We start from the raw sequence: 17,164 nt of genomic DNA, 5'->3' as shown, positions 1-17,164 counted from the left end.
CCTGAAAAGAGGGAAAATATTCCCCCTGCACTATGGAAATCAGAGCAGGGCACCCCTTGTTACCTGCGTGTAACCCTCAGGCTGTGCTTTTTTGGCAGCTGGGAAATGCCATGTCCTGTTTGCAGCCTGGGACACCTGAGCCCTGTCCTGCAGCAGCCACAGCCCTGGGGTCCCCTGTGTGCATGGTGCCAGCTAAAACCCTCTGCACTGCCCCTTCAGCTCCTTTTGGGGAGCTCAGCTTGCCAGCAATCCCCTCTCCTAGCACCCCCTGCAGCACTCTTAATTGCTCTAATTAGGATTTTATCTTAGGAGTTTCCTTTTGCTGGTGAGGGCTGTTGGTACAAAGCTGCTTTTCATCCCTGGGGGTGTTATCCTGCTTTATTTTTCCTGTATTTTCCTGTTCATGGGCAGCTCTGGTGGGGACAGGGAGTTCTCACACTCTGCCTCGCTCCAGACTCAGTGCCCAGACATTCCTGGCTAAGGAAAACAGCCAGCTGATAAGATAAGCTGGTGGTGTGGGTAAATGTGGATAAATGTGGATAAATGTGGATAAATGTGCCCTGAGCTGGACACCCCACTGGGGTTTTGTGCCCCAGTCCTGGCTCCAGGCTGTGGGAAGCTGTGATCCCTCTCCCTGCTGCAAAAGGCTCAGTAAAAAGTGGGATACAACAGCTCCCCACCTCATAAAAAACACCAAAATCCTTCAAAGTGCATCCACTCCAACCTTTTTCTTTTCCCTTCTCTGTCACAAATACTTAAAAATAATCTTGGAAGGGGAGAGACAATAGATTAATTGTTGCTGGGGTATTTTTATTTTCCCTTCATTCTTCTCCCCGAGCTGGCTGGGAGCAGGATCTCTGTGCTCTGCCGTGTTTTGTGTCTGTCTGCAGCTCTCCTGCCCTGTCTGCCCAGCTCCCCGGGGCTCTGCCTGGCCCCTGCTGGGAGCTTTGAGGGGAATTTTGGCTGCAGGGAGGGTTTGTGGGAGGCTCCCCTGCCCCTCTCCTCCCTCCCTCCCACAGCTCTGCATGGCTGGGGAAGGATGCTCCACCAGCAAATCTGGCACTGGGAGCTGCAGAGCTCCTTGTGCTGTCCTGTGTCCCTCCCCCAGGGTTTGTGGGGTTGCTGTTCATTTTCCCTTTTCCCTTCCCTTTTCCAGAGCTGGGGCTGCTCTCCTTGGCTTTCCTTGGCTTCCAAGAGCACTGTGCCAACCTGCAGAGTCAGCAGGAGCAGGGAGGGAACCTCAGCACCTGGAGCCCTGCCAGTGCCTCTCCCTTGTGTCTGTGCCATGCCCTGGCTCTGGGGCTGGTCCTGTCTCTGGTTTTGTGTGTGGTGCTCTGGAGCTGATCCTGTCTCTGTTTCTGTGTGTGTGGTGCTCTGGAGCTGATCCTTTCTCTATTTTTGTGTGTGTGATGCTCTGGAGCTGATCCTTTCTCTATTTTTGTGTGTGTGGTGCTCTGGAGCTGATCCTTTCTGTGTTTTTTGTGTGTGTGGTGCTCTGGAGCTGGTCCTGTCTGTATTTTGTGTGTGGTGCTCTGGAGCTGATCCTGTCTCTGTTTCTGTGTGTGTGTGGTGCTCTGGAGCTGATCCTTTCTGTATTTTCTCTGTGTGTGATGCTCTGGAGCTGATATTTTCTCTGTTTCTGTGTGTGTGGTGCTCTGGAGTTGATCCTGTCTCTGTATTTTGTGTGTGTGGTGCTCTGGAGCTGATCCTTTCTGTATTTTCTGTGTGTGTGGTGCTCTGGAGCTGATCCTTTCTGTATTTTCTGTGTGTGTGATGCTCTGGAGCTGATCCTTTCTGTATTTTCTGTGTGTGTGATGCTCTGGAGCTGATCCTGTCTGTATTTTCTCTGTGTGTGGTGCTCTGGAGGAGCCCTCAGCCCCAGGCTGGGTCTCTGTGGATCTGTGCTCCTGGATCTGCTGTCCCAAACTGCCTCCCCTGGTTCCAGCAGCTCTTGTTTTCCTTGCAGTGAGGTTCCAGCTGTTCCTCCCCAGGGAAGCTGATGAGCTGCACTTTGCTGTGATGATGGCTGGGACCCCTGGCATCCCCCTCTGCCCTCTCCTTCCCCACTTCTGCTCTTCCTGGCAATGCAGACAGTGCTCCAGGCACTCTGCAAAGCCTTTTCCTCCTTCCAGCTAGAAAAAAAAAGAGCATTTTGTTACTTCCAGGCAGGTCTGATGCTGGGCTGGATCACAGAGGGGTCCCCACGCTGAGCAGTGCAGCAAAAAGAAATGGAGATGGTCTGGGCTGGGCTCTGGATGGAATTGTGGGATCACACAGCTGGGAAGGGATCTGGAGATTGTCTGGGCTGGGTTCTGGATGGAATTGTGGGATCAGATGGCTGGGAAGGGATCTGGAGATGGTCTAGGCTGGAGTTCTGGATGGAATTGTGGGATCACAGAGCTGGGAAGGGATCTGGAGATGGTCTGGGCTGGGTTCTGGATGGAATTGTGGGATCACAGAGCTGGGAAGGGATCTGGAGATGGTCTGGGCTGGGTTCTGGATGGAATTGTGGGATCACACAGCTGGGAAGGGATCTGGCCAGAGGCACACTGGGGGAGAGCACAGCCTGCTCCCTCTGTGCCTTGGAGGCTCTGGGAGCCAGGGATCCTCAGCTGGGGCTGCAGCAGGGGCAGGAAAAGCTTCAGAGCCCCCAGGATGGGCTCCAGACCCTCCAGAGCCCCCAGGATGGGCTCCAGACCCTCCAGGATGGGCTCCAGACCCTCCAGAGCCCCCAGGATGGGCTCCAGACCCTCCAGGATGGGCTCCAGACCCTCCAGTGCCCCCAGGATGGCTCCAGAGGAGGGAATGGTTGAAGGTCCCTGGCAGGTTCTGTCTCCTCTCCTGTGTCCTGCCAGTGAATCCCTGACCTCCCTCACCTCTCTTGCACTTCCTTTTGCAGATGCAGATGCTGGACAAGTTCCCCATGGAAGGAGGCCAGAAGGACCCCAAGCAAAGGATCATTCCCTTCCTGCCAGGTGGGAGAGGGGGATTCACACAATCCCTGCAGGTTTGGGCATGGCAGGGGCATGGCTGGGAGCACACACAGATTTTAGCTTTTAGCTGCTGGACCAGCTGAGCTACAAAAACCCTGTTTTGTTAGCAGTGCTCCCAGTGAGGGTTAAACCCTTCAGAATTCAGGAGTGGGAGAGCAAGAACCCCCCAGGCACAGCACAGGGTGGGTGTGAGGCTCCCCAGAATTGTCCCCATGCTGCTTGGGCAGTGCAGGGGACACCCAGAGAGAAGGGAAGAACAATGGGATTGCAGCTGAGGGACAGCATCCTGTGGTGTTTGTTTGGGACTGCCCCAAACCAGGATTTCTGTGCTGTGAAATGCCCAAAGAGCTGATGTGATAATCCCTGGCACTTTGTGCTGTGGGGGGGAAAAGAGCCCTGAGATGCTTTGGGAAAATGAGCAAAAATCCTCTCTTTGACCACAGAGCTGTCTCAGCCCCCAGCCCTGAGCAGCTAATGAGGATATTTAGGAATGTCACAGCACCATAATCACTTCCAGTGCCTGTCAGGTCTGGTTAGTGCAGCCCTTTGTGCTGTGCTCTGCCTCCTGCCTCCTCCAGGAACATAAAGGCCTTTGTGGGCTTTGCTTCTCTCTGAGTGGTGTGAAAAAAAAAATAATTAAAAAATCATTTCCACCCCTTTCTGAGCAAGGGTTTGTGATTCTGGCATTGTAACACCAGCAAAAGCAAAGCTCACCTGATTTCCAGCAGAAAAGCCTTTGCTGTACAAGGGCTCCTGCCAGCAGGGAGAGATGGGAGCCAAACTGGCAAAGGGCATCACTTGGAAAAATTGGAGTTGTGCTTTGGCTGTGCTGCACTTGCAGAAAATTCCCACCAAAACGCTGCTATTTCTGGAAGGGAAGCCTGGTGGGAGCTCTGCTGCTCTCACACACCAATATTTATTCCTCCTTGGTGTTGGAATAGTTTCCCTTCGCTGAGAAACATCACTGGGATTTCCACTGTGGAAAAAGGGGGTGGAAATTGCTGGGAAAGAAAGGCTGGGAGAGCTGCAGGAGCCCTGTGCTTCAGGGAAATTGTGTTGCTGGGGTTGGAATTGTGGATTCTGGAGCAGTCAGGAGCTGGTGGCTTTCCCTGGAGCAGCTCAGTGAGCCACAACCTCCCCACACACAGGGTGGGCAAGCTCTAAAAGAGAATTTCACCTGGCTCTTTTAAGATTTGCCTGGTTCCTTCCTGGAGCAGTTCTTTGATTCCCAGTTTGGGATGACAAGTTTAGTCCCAGCTTTGTTCTCTCACCATCTCACCTGGCCCTGTTCTCCTGCACAAATGTGCTTCTGTCTGCCTAGACCTGCTGGGCTTTTGGTTGTGTTCAGCTTCTGGGAATCCTGCAGTTTGTTCCCAGCCCCATTGTGAGCATCTGAGTTTGATTACAGCAGGGGAGGTTTGGCTGCAGTGGTTTCCTGCAAGGGCTCTGCTTTCTGGGAACCCTTTGCAGAGCAGCAGAGGCTTTGTGGCTGCTGCAGCTCCCAAAAATGCAGCTCTGGCTTCGTTAACAAACCCTGGAGTGTCCCCAGCTCGGGGCCACCAGCAGGACCTGGGGAGGTGCCACTGGGCTGGGCTGGCAGGTTTGTCTTTCCTGGAATGGGGACACTCCAGGATGACCCCACATGGCAGCACAGGAGCTCTGCTTGGTGCTGCCTCGTTTTGTGAGGATTTGACTTTTTATGGGAAATTTCTGGTGACTCAGGCCCCTTGAAGCAGGTCTTTGATGCTGCCAGAAAGGGCTTTTGTAAATGCAAGTCCTTCAGCCCACTCAGCTCTTGTGGAGTCCTGCAAAGCACAGCAGCTGCCCTTGAGCTTTGGGGCTTTTTTTGGGTCCTTTTCTGGGTGTTGGCACCACATTCAGAGCATGGTGGGGTTTGATTTTCCTGGCAGGGCTCCTACCCTGTGCCTGGAAAGCTCTGCTGCCCCACAGGGGGAGATGGAAACGCTCTCTGAGCTGGCCTGGAGCCCCTGGCAGAGCTTTTTGGAGCACCCAGCCCTGGCTGGCACAGCTGTGCCCCTGGCAGAGGTTTTTGGAGCACCCAGCCCGTGGCTGGCACAGCTGTGCCCCTGGCAGAGCTTTTTGGAGCACCCAGCCCGTGGTTGGCACCAGCTGTGCCCCTGGCAGAGGTTTTTGGAGCACCCAGCCCGTGGTTGGCACCAGCTGTGCCCCTGGCAGAGGTTTTTGGAGCACCCAGCCCGTGGTTGGCACAGCTGTGCCCCTGGCAGAGCTCTGGAGCAGCTGCAGAGGAGCAGAGCCCCGCTGGTGCCCAGCTGCCATCCCCACCCTGCCTGCCTGGGATGTGACAGCGTGGGGACCCCAGGAAAGATGGAGCTGAGAAAACAAATGAGCTCAGCTGGGAGGACTGTGCCAGATCCTTCAGGAAACAGCTTTTTGAGCTTTTTTTGAGCTTTTTTTGAGCTTTTTTTGAGCTTTTTTTTTTTTTTAAGGAGCTTTCCAAGCTGTGTGCAGCCCCAGTGGCCTGGAGCAGATCCTGGCCAGCTTTCCTGCCTCGATGGAAACGTGAGCCTCAGCAAGGAGGGGTTGCCTGAGGCTGAGCTCACTTTGGCTGTAAAATTGCTTTTTAGGAAGATTTAGCTGTGGACAGGAGTGAAGTCCCAAAGGGGAGCCCCAAAGGGGGTTTGGGGAGGTCATTTTTAAAAGCAGGATGAATTCATCCTCTCTGCTCCCTTCCCAGCCCACTAACCTGCTGGGTGTGGGCATCAGTGCCACCCAAAAATTGGGGATTTTCTCCCAGAATAACTGTGAGGGTGTTTTAGCTCCCCACAAAACCTCTGTGGAGGCACTGGGGGAAAATTAATCCATTTTCCAGCTCTGGTGCCTGACTTTGCTCAGCCCTGTGGCATCTTCCTGTGAGCTGAGATGGGGCAAGGGGCCTGGGTGTTATTTTGTGCTCTGCTAAGATGGGATCTGTGCTGCAGCAGCAGCTTGGGAGGGCAGTCCCAGCCATCCTGAGCCCTCCTGGAAACACCATCTCCCATTCCTGATCCCCATCCCAGCAATAGCTGGGGCTGGGATTAATTAAGTGCACACTCAGGGCTGCCTTTCCTTTCTGCAGAGAGGTTGGAACCCGTGCCAGGGACAATCTGGATGTGATTTGAAAGGTGCAGAGGAGTGAATTCTTTCCGAGCTGTGGGCTGGGGGCAGAGTGGGGGGAGCCCTTCAGGGTGAAGCAGGAGGCACAGCTGCTTTTCCACTCCTGGAATACCTGGCTTGGTTCACAGCTGGGATGGCCAGGGGGATGTGTTTGGGGTTCTCAGCTTGCTGGAGATCCAGCCTGGGGCTCCACAGTTTTATTTTATTTATTTTAAAATTTTTTAATTATAATTTATATTTTATTTTTATATAATTTATTTTTTATTTTTATATTTTATTATTATTTATATTTATTATTTATTTATTATTTATATTTATTATTATTTTATTTATTCTTTTTATTTTTTTCTCTGCTCCCAGCATAACTCCAGCTCTGCCTGGAGAATTCCCACAGGAGGGAACAATTTTTGGAGCCCTGTTTCCCTGTTTTTGTTTGTTTGGAGAGATTAACCCCTCCTGTGGCCTGCCTGCTCTGTCTCACACTGCTGGACACCCAAATTCCTCGTCAGCCTTTCAGGATTTCCTGACACTTTTCAGTCCCAGTGAGGACCAGGCTGCATTTCTTTTTTTTTTCTTTTTTGGGAGCTGCTCCATCAGTTTTTTGCTCTGGATCAATCAGATCAGCCTTGATCACACACAGAGCAGTTTGGTTCTTCCACTGCTGGGAGAACAGATCCTTTCTGGCACCAGAGGAATTTTCATGGCCAGACAGAATACCTTCAGCAGAGCTTTGCTTTTCCTTTGTAGGGATTTAACAGGTTTTTAAAGTCCAAAAAAAGCAGGCAGCACGTCCTGGAGCGTGGGTGCTTGCACAGCCATTGTGTTAGTGCCTTATCTCAGCTGTCTTTTTCCAAAATCAACTTGTTGGGCACATTCCTGGGTGATAAATGTTCCGTCCTCTCTTAGCTCTGTTTGTGTAGAGGACAGTGTATTTTACTCACTTCCTGCTGGAGGGAATTCCTGGTGCCAGCAGGGATGGAGCCTGGCTGCTCTGACTGCTCATGCATGGCATTATCTATGTAAATAAGAAAATCTAATTATTTCTGAGTCCTGGGGTTGTGACAAGAGAGGCAAATGGAGCCTGCACAGCACTGACCTTTGCAGCTGCTGGAAAAGCCCATTATCAGCAGAGCTGCCTCCCTTCACCCTCTTGTCCTTGCTGTTCCTCATCCTCAGGCAGGAGGGGAAAAATGAGTTTGGAATCATGGAGCCGTGGAATGGTTTGGGTTGGAAAGGAGCTGAAAGGTCACCTCATCCCAGCCCTGCCATGGCAGGGACACCTCCCACTGTCCCAGGGTGCTCCAACCTGGCCTTGGACACTGCCAGCATCCTCACATGCTGTGGAAGCAGCCAGAAAATCATCAGGGAATGAGGAGCTGGGAGTGGGAGATGGGAATGGGGAGATGGGAATGGGGAGATGGGAATGGGGAGATGGGAATGGGGAGATGGGAATGGGGAGATGGGAATGGGGAGATGGGAATGGGGAGATGGGAATGGGGAGATGGGAATGGGGAGATGGGAATGGGGAGATGGGAATGGGGAGCTGGGAATGGGGAGATGGGAATGGGGAGATGGGAATGGGGAGATGGGAATGGGGAGATGGGAATGAGGTGCTGAGAATGAGGAGTTGAGAATTAGGTGCCTTAGAAGCATCCCCTGGAGCTGCAGCATTGTTCCTGTGCTCTCTGCCCCCTCCCTCTCCTGTGTTTCCCTTGTGTTTATTTGGGAAGAGCCCCACTGGCCAGCTCTGCTATTCCCAGAGTTAGGGCTGGGCCCTGGAAAATGCGCCCAGGGAATCTGGGATCTGGGAATCTGGAATCTGCATCTCCCTGACCCTGCAAGTTGCCCACCTTTCCCTTTCCAGGAGAAAAGTGATTTCCTGCTCTCTCCTGCCTGTCAAGCCAAGGGTTTCTATTGCTGGATTTGGCAGCACTGAAGGGGCTGCAATTATGTTAATTAGGCATTTTGATTAAAGTCAGCTTTTTGTTAGAAAATAAACTTCCTTGTTGAAAAATACCAGATCTAGAGCAAATGGAGAGAGGAGCTGGGTTTCCTGCTGGTTCATATGCTCCATGCCTGGGCTAATTTAAGATCACTTGTGATGAATTTATTCCCCCCAAACTGTATTCTTTTTATTATTACTCACTAGCATATGTTTGTTAAACATTTCAATATTCCCACACCCAGAGCTTATTATTCCAGCCATTTGTAACCTACCCACCCATCAGTGATTTCATTTTGGCAGGCCTGGAACCAAAGCAGCCACTCCTCACCAGTGCCAGCAGAGCTGGTGTGACCCATTCATCTTTTTAGCAATCATCATTCAGGCAGAATCCTCAGCAGCAAACACGCTGGGATCGCTGATGCAAAGGGAAAACTTGATCATTCTCTGGTCAGAAGGAAAATAATAATAAATAATAATAAAAGGGCAAGGGATGGAGCTCCAGCCTGGGTGCTGTTTCCAGACAAATTCCCTGTTCCCAGGCTATTCACCCTAAAAAACAGAAAAAGATTGGACAGAGGAGGATTTTGTGTTCACTCCATCTCAAAGGCTGCCAGGTTTGGCTCTTCTTGGCATGCTTTGAGAAGGATTGGTGTCCCACTGGTGTCCTACCAGTGTCCCCTCAGAAATGAGAGCAATCCTGGGCTGAGCTGGCCTGACCCCATCCCTGTCACTGCAGGGCTGGCTCTGAGTGGATTCACTGTGAGCTCCTTTTTCAAAGCATTAACTGAGCCTTGGAGGGAGATTTGGCTCCTCCAGAAGGTTCTTGCTCTTTGCAAGCTGAAGTTGGCTCAGCTTGAGCTCCTCTCTGCTTCAAAAATGCATTGGCAGCTTGCACAAGTCACCCGTGATGCAGCTCCTGGCCAAGTCAGGGAGAAGCACAGGGGGTGACCCAGCCCTGGATTTCAAATTGGGATAAATCACCCAGCCCTGCATTTAAAATCCTGATCAATGACTCAGCCCTGAATTTCAAATTGGGATAAATCACCCAGCCCTGCATTTAAAATTCTGATCAATGACTCAGCCCTGAATTTCAAATTGTCATAACCCTGTGTCCTGTTCTTAATAAGATCCAGCCCCTGGGTTCCACAGCAGGGACACAGCCATGGTGTGACTCTCCAGGTGCTTTTTCCCTGCTCTCATGATGTTTGCAGGGATGGGCTGAGGGGAGTTTGGCTTCTGGGCTGCTCCATGGTGACCCCTTTGATAAATGAAGGGGTTGTTGCTCTCCTTGGGTTCAGGGGTGGGTTTGGAAACCCAAGCAGGCACAGAAAAGATTTTCCTGTGGTATTGGAGATGCCAGCAGGAACTCGAGGGAGCTGCATCACCACCCACCCCCCAAACCACAATTTTCCAGGTGCTTGTGCTGCAGAGCAGTGCCAGCTCCTGGAGCCTTGGGAAGTGGTCAGAAATCCTGCCACGTACCAGCCCTTTTGATCGTGTATCTGTTTCACTGCCTGCTAATGGCTTTTGTCTCGTTAAACCAGAGAAGCTGTGCTCTGAGAGAGCAGCTTGAAGCATTTAGGACTCATTAGGCTTCAAAGGAAAGAGGCCTGTACCATAAGCCAGAGGGGAGGAAACGGAGTGGGAGAGGATCCCATTAATGGGGAACAAAAATAAAGCCCAGACAGGAAGGAAAATTCTATAGGTCTGACTCAGAGCTGCAGTCCCGACACTGTGGCTTCCAGGAGCTGCACAGGGAAAAACCCTCTGGCTTGGCTGCTGCCCACAGCAGACCTGGACACCCTGGGCAATGGCACAAGGCACATCCTGCCGGTGTTTGCAGGGGTTTTGTGCAGCCCAGACTTGCACACCAGCAAACAGGGAGGTGTCAGGCACGGGCTTTGTGGGGGCTGCTCCTCACCATTGTCACACTGGGGAGACCAAGGGGAATGCTCCTCAACATTGTCACAGTGGGGAGAGACCAGGGGGATGATCCTCACCATTGTCACACTACTCAGCTATCAGGGGAATGCTCCTCATTGTTGAGAGAACAGGGGGATGCTCCTCACCATTGGAACACTGGAGAAACCAGGGGGATGCTCCTCATTGTTGTCACACTGCTCAGAGACCAGAGGGATGCTCCTCACCATTGTCACACTGGGGAGAGACGAGGGGGATGCTCCTTATCATTGTCACGCTGCTCAGAGACCAGGAGGATCCTCCTCAACATTGTCACAGTGGGGAGAGACCAGGGGGATGCTCCTCATTGTTGAGAGACCAGGGGGATGCTCTTCATCATTGTTGAGAGACCAGGGGGATGCTCCTCACCATTTTCACACTGCTCTGAGACCAGGGGGATGCTCCTCATCATTGTCACACTGGAGAGAAACCAGGGGAATGCTCCTCATCATTGTCCCAGTGGGGAGAGACCAGGGGGATGATCCTCATCATTGTTGAGAGACCAGGGGAATGTTCCTCACCATTTTCACACTGCTCAGAGACCAGAGGGATGCTCCTCATTGTTGTCACAGGGGTCAGAGACCAGGGGAATGCTCCTCACCATTTTCACACTGCTCAGAGACCCGGGGGGTTCTCCTCATTGTTAAGAGAACAGGGGGATGCTCCTCACCATTGGAACACTGGAGAAACCAGGGGGATGCTCCTCACCATTGTCACACTGCTCAGACACCAGGGGGATGCTCCTCATTGTGGAGAGACCAGGGGGGTGCTCCTCATTGTTGCCACACTGCTGAGACACCAGGGGAATGCTCCTCACCATTTTCACACTGCTCAGACACCAGGGGGATTCTTCTCACCATTTTCACACTGCTCAGAGATCAGGGGGCTGCTCCTCATTGTTGTCACACTGCTCAGATGCATTTTGGGGATTCATTTTGCTGCGTTTCCTCTTCTCTCTCCTGGAGTGTCCTTGCCACCTTTACCTGTGCCTGATTCTGACAGGTATTTCATCTGTGTGAGGAAATGGGAATTTTTTGGGTAGGGTGCTGGCAGGGTGATGGCCAGGAGTGTTGTGTGACCTGCCCTGTCCCCTCCTGGTGTTGCAGGGAAGATCCTGTTCCGCCGGAGCCACATCCGCGACGTCGCCGTCAAGCGCCTGATCCCCATCGACGAGTACTGCAAGGTAAGGGGGGCTCCAGCACCTCCAGCCAGTGCCAGCCTGCTCCAGCTCCATCCTGAGGGGCTGCCAGCACCTCCTGGTGTGCCATGCTGAGAGCACAGGAGTCTGGCCCAGCCCCTGTCATCAATCCCTTGTTTTGGTTCAAACCCATCCATGGTTTAGCTTTTCTTTTCTCATGGTTCATGAGTCTGGCCCAGCCCCTGTCATCAATCCCTTGTTTTGGTTCAAACCTACCCATGGTTTAGCTTTTCTCTCCTCGTGTTCATGTAAGTGTGGCTCAGCCCCTGCTATCAATCCATTTTTTAGCTTCAAACCCACCCAAAGTTGTTTAGCTTTTCTCATGGTTCATGAGTGTGGCTCAGCCCCTGCTATCAATCCCTTTTTTGGTTCAAACCCACCCTAACATTTTTAGCTTTTGTCTCCTTGTGCTTCATGTGAGTGTGGGTCAGCCCCTGCTATCAATCCCCTTTTTTTTTTGGTTCAAACCCACCCAAAGTTGTTTAGCTTTTTTCTCTTCATGGTTCATGAGTCTGGCTCAGCCCCTGCTATCAATCCCATTTTTTTTTAGTTTCAAACTCACACAAAGTTTAGTTTTTCTCTCCTTGTGCTTCATGTGGATGTGGCTCAGCCCCTGCTATCAATCCCTTTTTTGGTTCAAACTCACCCAAAGTTTAACTTTTCTCTCCTTGTGTTTCATATGAGTGTGGTCAGCCCCTACTATCAATCCCTTTTTTTGATTCAAATCCACCCAAAGTTGTTTAGCTTTTCTTATGATTCCTGAGTCTGGCTCAGCCCCTAATATCAATCCCTTTTTTGATTCAAATCCACCCAAAGTTGTTTAGCTTTTCTCCCCTTGTGTTTCATGTAAGTCTGGCTCAGCCCCTGCTATCAATCCCTTTTTTTTGTTCAAACCCACCCAAAGTTGTTTAGTTTTTCTTTTCTCTTGGTTCATGTGAGTCTGGCTCAGCCCCTGCTATCAATCCCTTTTTTTGGTTCAAACCCACCCATGGTTTAGCTTTTCTCTCCTCGTGGTTCATGCTGGGGGCTTGGAGGGGGAAAGCCCGTTCCAGTTTGCACCCTGCTGTTTTTTTTTTCTTTTTTTCCCCTTCCTGCTGTGCTTTTCTCCAGCTGCAAAGCAGAAGCAGCTCTGGGAGGCTCTGAAGGACCTGTGTCCATCAGGGCTGTGTCCATCACCACAGGTTTGGAGTTAAATGATTGCATACAGGACTTGGTTTGAAGGACTCAGCTCCTCAAACCTCCAACAGAACCTTTCCTTTGCCATCTCTTGGGAAAAAACCTCCTGTTTTATGTAGCAGACAGCACTTGGGGCTGCAGGATGGTGGGGTGGCTCCAAACAAACTCCATTCACTGGTTACAAAACCAGGGTAAGACGATTTGTACCTCAGAAAATTACTGCAGCAGAGAGAAGGCTGAGACAATTTGCTCCATACTCTTGAAGGATATAAAACTGGGCTGAAGTGTAAGGGAAATTATGATTTTAGGGCAGATTTTTTTTTGCTTTTGGCAGGGGAAATAAAATACTGGATGACAAATTATTTTCACACAAATCAAGCGTGTCACATCTGGTCGTGTCAAAGATGTGCATCAGCACTTGCAGCAGCCATGGCTGGGCTGGTACCTCCAAAATCCAGCCTGAATGTTGTTGGAAATGCATGTAAAGGCTGTAAAACCCATGGGAGAAGATGGGGAAATGATAAAACATCCATCCCTTAGTGAGGGAGGGGTGGCAGAGCTGGGGGAGCCTGTGGGGTTTGGGCCTCAGCCAGAGCAGGGCAGCGCTGCCGTGGCTGGAATAACAACTCCAGGGATGAGATGGATTGGGAAATGCATCTTGGCAGCTCTGCAGGGATGGGAGTCGCTGCAGATGAGGGCAGAGTGATGGAGATGTGGTACCAGGTGTGCTCTGAGGGAAGCTGCTGCTGCTTGGCCCCTTGTCCCCCAAACCACTGAGCTGTGGCAGCTACACGGACAGACACAGCCCTAAATTCAATTTTGGGGGAGAAAACGTCCCTCAGTGATCAAAATGCTGCAGCTGCCTCTTCCAGGGAGATGCCATTAGTGGCATAAAATATAATGAAGCCATTTGAGTTAACAACTGGAACGTAATGGCTGATGGTATATGACCCACTTAGGGAGCTGTAATGCATCACCAGGAATTCCCAGCTCTGCCTGCCTGGCCTTGGGCTGCTGCCTGCCTGGAAAGCAGCTGAGCTGAGCTGGGTGTGGGACTGACCAGAGATGGAAAATCAGCAGGGAATTAGCAGGGAAAGCTGTGTGAGGAAGGTTCTGATTTATTGCCCTCTCCTCTGGGGGTGTTGGGTGTCCTTGTTCTCCCTCCTGCAAAAAGGATGGGTGAGATTTGGGGTGAAAACAGGGAAGAGGAGCAAGGGGGGAACCACTGCTTCCACAGGGCTCCTGTTGTACTGAAAAACGTGGCATTTTAAGATAAAGTGCAGGAAAAGCAGTGAAGGAATCAGAGCTGGTGAAAGCAATGAGTTGCTAAATGAGAATTCAAACAGCCATGGGATTGGCAAGGAGGGAGCAGGGGCCTGAAATGTCTTCCCATCTCTCCAGTTCTTTGTGTTCCACATCTGCTGGTCTTTCTGCTGGTGTGGGATCTGCCTTCCTCCTGTCTAAGGAGTTTTTGGGATTTTTAGGGGGGGTTGATGAAGGACTGGTGATGCTCTACCCCACAGAGGCTGGGTGGCCACTGCAGATACTGCTGCTGGAGAACAATCCTTTCTCACTGAAAAATGGGTTTTAATCCAACAGGGATCCTCTGTCTTTGGTCCTTTTTGTGCAGGCAGCAGGGTGGGACTGGTGACTTTGCTGTGGCTCCAGCACCAAGGGCCAGGCTCTGTCCTGGTGGCCCTGCCCAGGTCACTGCTGTGGGTGGTGGCAGAGCCCCCAGGCTGTTTGTGGCCAGCAGGACAGCAGGGTGGCCAGCAGGACAGGACAGCAGGGTGACCAGCAGGACAGCAGGGTGTTGCAGGACAGCAGGATGACCAGCAGGACAGCAGGGTGGCCACCAGGACAGCAGGGTGGCCAGCAGGACAGGACAGCAGGGTGGCCAGCAGGACAGCAGGGTGGCCAGCAGGACAGCAGGGTGGCCAGCAGGACAGCAGGGTGTTGCAGGACAGCAGGGTGGCCAGCAGGACAGCAGGGTGGCCAGCAGGACAGCAGGGTGGCCAGCAGGACAGCAGGGTGTTGCAGGACAGCAGGGTGGCCAGCAGGACAGCAGGGTGGCCAGCAGGACAGGACAGCAGGGTGGCCAGCTTGGCTCAGCAGAGTCAGCTCTAGATGGATTTGCTTCAAATCACCCTGGGAAAAGAGCTGTGAGCCTTGTGTCTCCTCTTTCCAGCACAGGGCGCTCTCTGGGACCTTCCCCTGCTCTCAGAGGGCACAGAGCCTCGTGCAAGCACAAAATCCCAGATTTTGGCACAGGGGAAATCCCTTAGATCATGGGATGCTGGAGCTGGGGAGTGGGACCACATGGCAATGGCATCCCTGCAAAACCTGATATTTGAACAGCCCTTCCCTGGGCCCACAAGCCATGCAGGGAGTGGTTTTGTGTCTGCTGTGTCTCACATGATCCTGGCCCATCATTAGTGGTCTGACAGTCTGCTGTGCTGGCACGGAGGGGCTGGCTGCTCAGGAGGGCTCTGGGGGCCAGCACTGGGGCACAAGGAGCCACATCTGATCCCTGTGGTCACCCCGAGGCTCTGCAGCTGTGGCTTTGTCTCCAGGAGAGAAATGAGGGGAAGTTTGCTTTGCTCACGCTGCTGTCACGAGGCTGCTGGGACAGCACACAGAGGGGAGGGGGAATTATGCAGAAAACTGGTTATAAATCTGCTCCAGGTCAGGCTGCAGCTCTGCTGCCTGATTTTAAATGCTCCCTTTTTTCCACTGCCCCCACAGCCAGGCACTCTCACCCTGCTGAAGCTTTTTTACTGTAGATTCCCTGAAGGGAAAGGAGCAGAGGGAATTTTACATCTCCTGCCATTGCACAGCAGCCTCCCAGCCCTGGGGTCTGTGCTTTTGCCTCCCTTCCTTCTCTCCCTGCCCCTTCCCAGGCTGCCATTGCCCAGGGGAGCATTTTTGGGATGTGCTGGGATGGCACTGGGAGTCTGAACATTCCCACACTGGGAGAATGGAGGGACACCCCTGTGGCTCCCAGCTCTGACACAACATCTGCCCAAACAGCTGGAGCTGGCTAAGCCAGGCCTGGGCAGTCCCTGCTTATCCTTTAGTTATTGCAGCAGCATGGGGTGGTGGCTGGAAGGGGAGCTCTGGGTTTGCTGTGCTTCTCTCCTTAGGGTGCCACTCTTGTCCCAGGTCCCTGCACTGCCAGGAGTGCTCCCTGGGCTCCTTGCACAGTTTTGGTGTCTGTTTGTTCCCAGACCCTGACCCAGTGCAGTTTTGGTGTCTCTGTTTATTCCCCAGACCCTGACCCAGTGCAGTTTTGGTGTTTGCCACCCCCAGTGTCTCTGTTCTCTCCCCAGACTCTGACCCAGTGCAGTTTTGGTGTCTCAGTGCAGTTTTGGTGTTTGCCATCCCCATGTCTCTGTTCTCTCTGCTCTCTCCCCAGGCCCTGATCCAGCTGCCTCCCTACATCTCCCAGTGTGAGGAGGTGCTGCAGTTCTTCGAGACACGGCCTGACGACCTGAGCCCCCCCAAAGAGTGAGTGGGGCGGGGGCTGCCACTGCTGGGACGGTGGGAGGAAAACTGGGAGGCAAACTGGGATGGAGTGAGACACAAACTGGGATGGAGATGGGACACAAACTGGGATGGAGATGGGACACAAACTGGGATGGAGATGGGACACAAACTGGGATGGTGTGAGACACAAACTGGGATGGTGATGAGACAAACTGGGATGGTGTGAGACACAAACTGGGATGGTGTGAGACACAAGCTGGGATGGTGTGAGACACAAACTGGGATGGTGATGGGACAAACTGGGATGGTGTGAGACACAAACTGGGATGGTGTGAGACACAAACTGGGATGGAGATGAGACACAAACTGGGATGGTGTGAGGCAAACTGGGATGGTGTGAGACACAAACTGGGATGGTGGTGAGACACAAACTGGGATGGTGTGAGGCACAAACTGGGATGGTGATGAGACACAAACTGGGATGGTGTGAGACACAAACTGGGATGGTGATGAGACACAAACTGGGATGGTGATGAGACACAAACTGGGATGGAGATGGGACACAAACTGGGATGGTGTGAGACACAAACTGGGATGGTGTGAGACACAAACTGGGATGGTGTGAGACACAAACTGGGATGGAGATGGGACACAAACTGGGATGGTGTGAGACACAAACTGGGATGGTGTGAGACACAAACTGCCTTGCACTTGCTGATATCCACGTCTCTGGTGTCCATCAGCAATTCCCAGTCTCAGATCTGGGATTTGGAGACTTTGATGGAGGGACTGTGCAGCTGATGGAGGGGCTGTGCAGCTCAGGGTGGGCACCTCTTCCTGCAGTGAGGAAGTGGAACCATTTCTCTGGGACCCCATGAAGTGCTGGTCTCTTCCTGAGCCTCTTTCTACTTGCCATTACCAGTCTCAGGAACATGCTCAGCCTGAAAATCCTCTCTTCACACGTTTGCCACAACCCCAGCCATATCCACCAGCCCCATCCATAACAGCTCCAGAGCCTCTCCATGCAGCCCCAGGAAGGTTTGCAGGGACTCTTGGTGCCTTGCACAACTCAGTGTGGTTCTAATCTTGTGACTATGAGCTGCTCTGGCCAGGAGCCACCCATCTCTTACTAATCACGAGCAGCAGAAATCTGAGCAGCCTCCTGTGTGTCCTGCTCTGCTGCTCTCCCTGTCCCTGCTGCTTGTGACACAGCTCCAGCAGGGCCTGAGCACTGCAGGAGCCTGATTGATTGGGAGGGCAAAGGCAATAAAT

General features: G+C 52.4%; 1 protein-coding gene across 2 annotated transcripts in view; it reads left to right on the top strand.

Annotated features, from left to right (window-relative positions):
- Positions 1-17,164, top strand: part of SH3PXD2B (SH3 and PX domains 2B) — a 69,188-nt gene that overhangs the window by 22,666 nt on the left and 29,358 nt on the right. For both annotated transcript variants that reach the window (XM_033073393.1, XM_033073392.1), the window contains exons 3-5: positions 2,900-2,975; positions 11,139-11,215; positions 15,822-15,913. In XM_033073393.1, coding sequence (XP_032929284.1) covers positions 2,900-2,975; positions 11,139-11,215; positions 15,822-15,913 — 245 coding nt within the window. The remainder of the gene's footprint in view (positions 1-2,899; positions 2,976-11,138; positions 11,216-15,821; positions 15,914-17,164) is intronic.

Source organism: Catharus ustulatus, chromosome 15 (genome assembly GCF_009819885.2).
Source record: "Catharus ustulatus isolate bCatUst1 chromosome 15, bCatUst1.pri.v2, whole genome shotgun sequence".
Classification (NCBI taxonomy): Eukaryota; Metazoa; Chordata; class Aves; order Passeriformes; family Turdidae; genus Catharus; species Catharus ustulatus.
The sequence above is the reverse complement of the archived record's forward strand: the minus strand, read 5'-3'. Positions and strand labels throughout refer to the sequence as shown.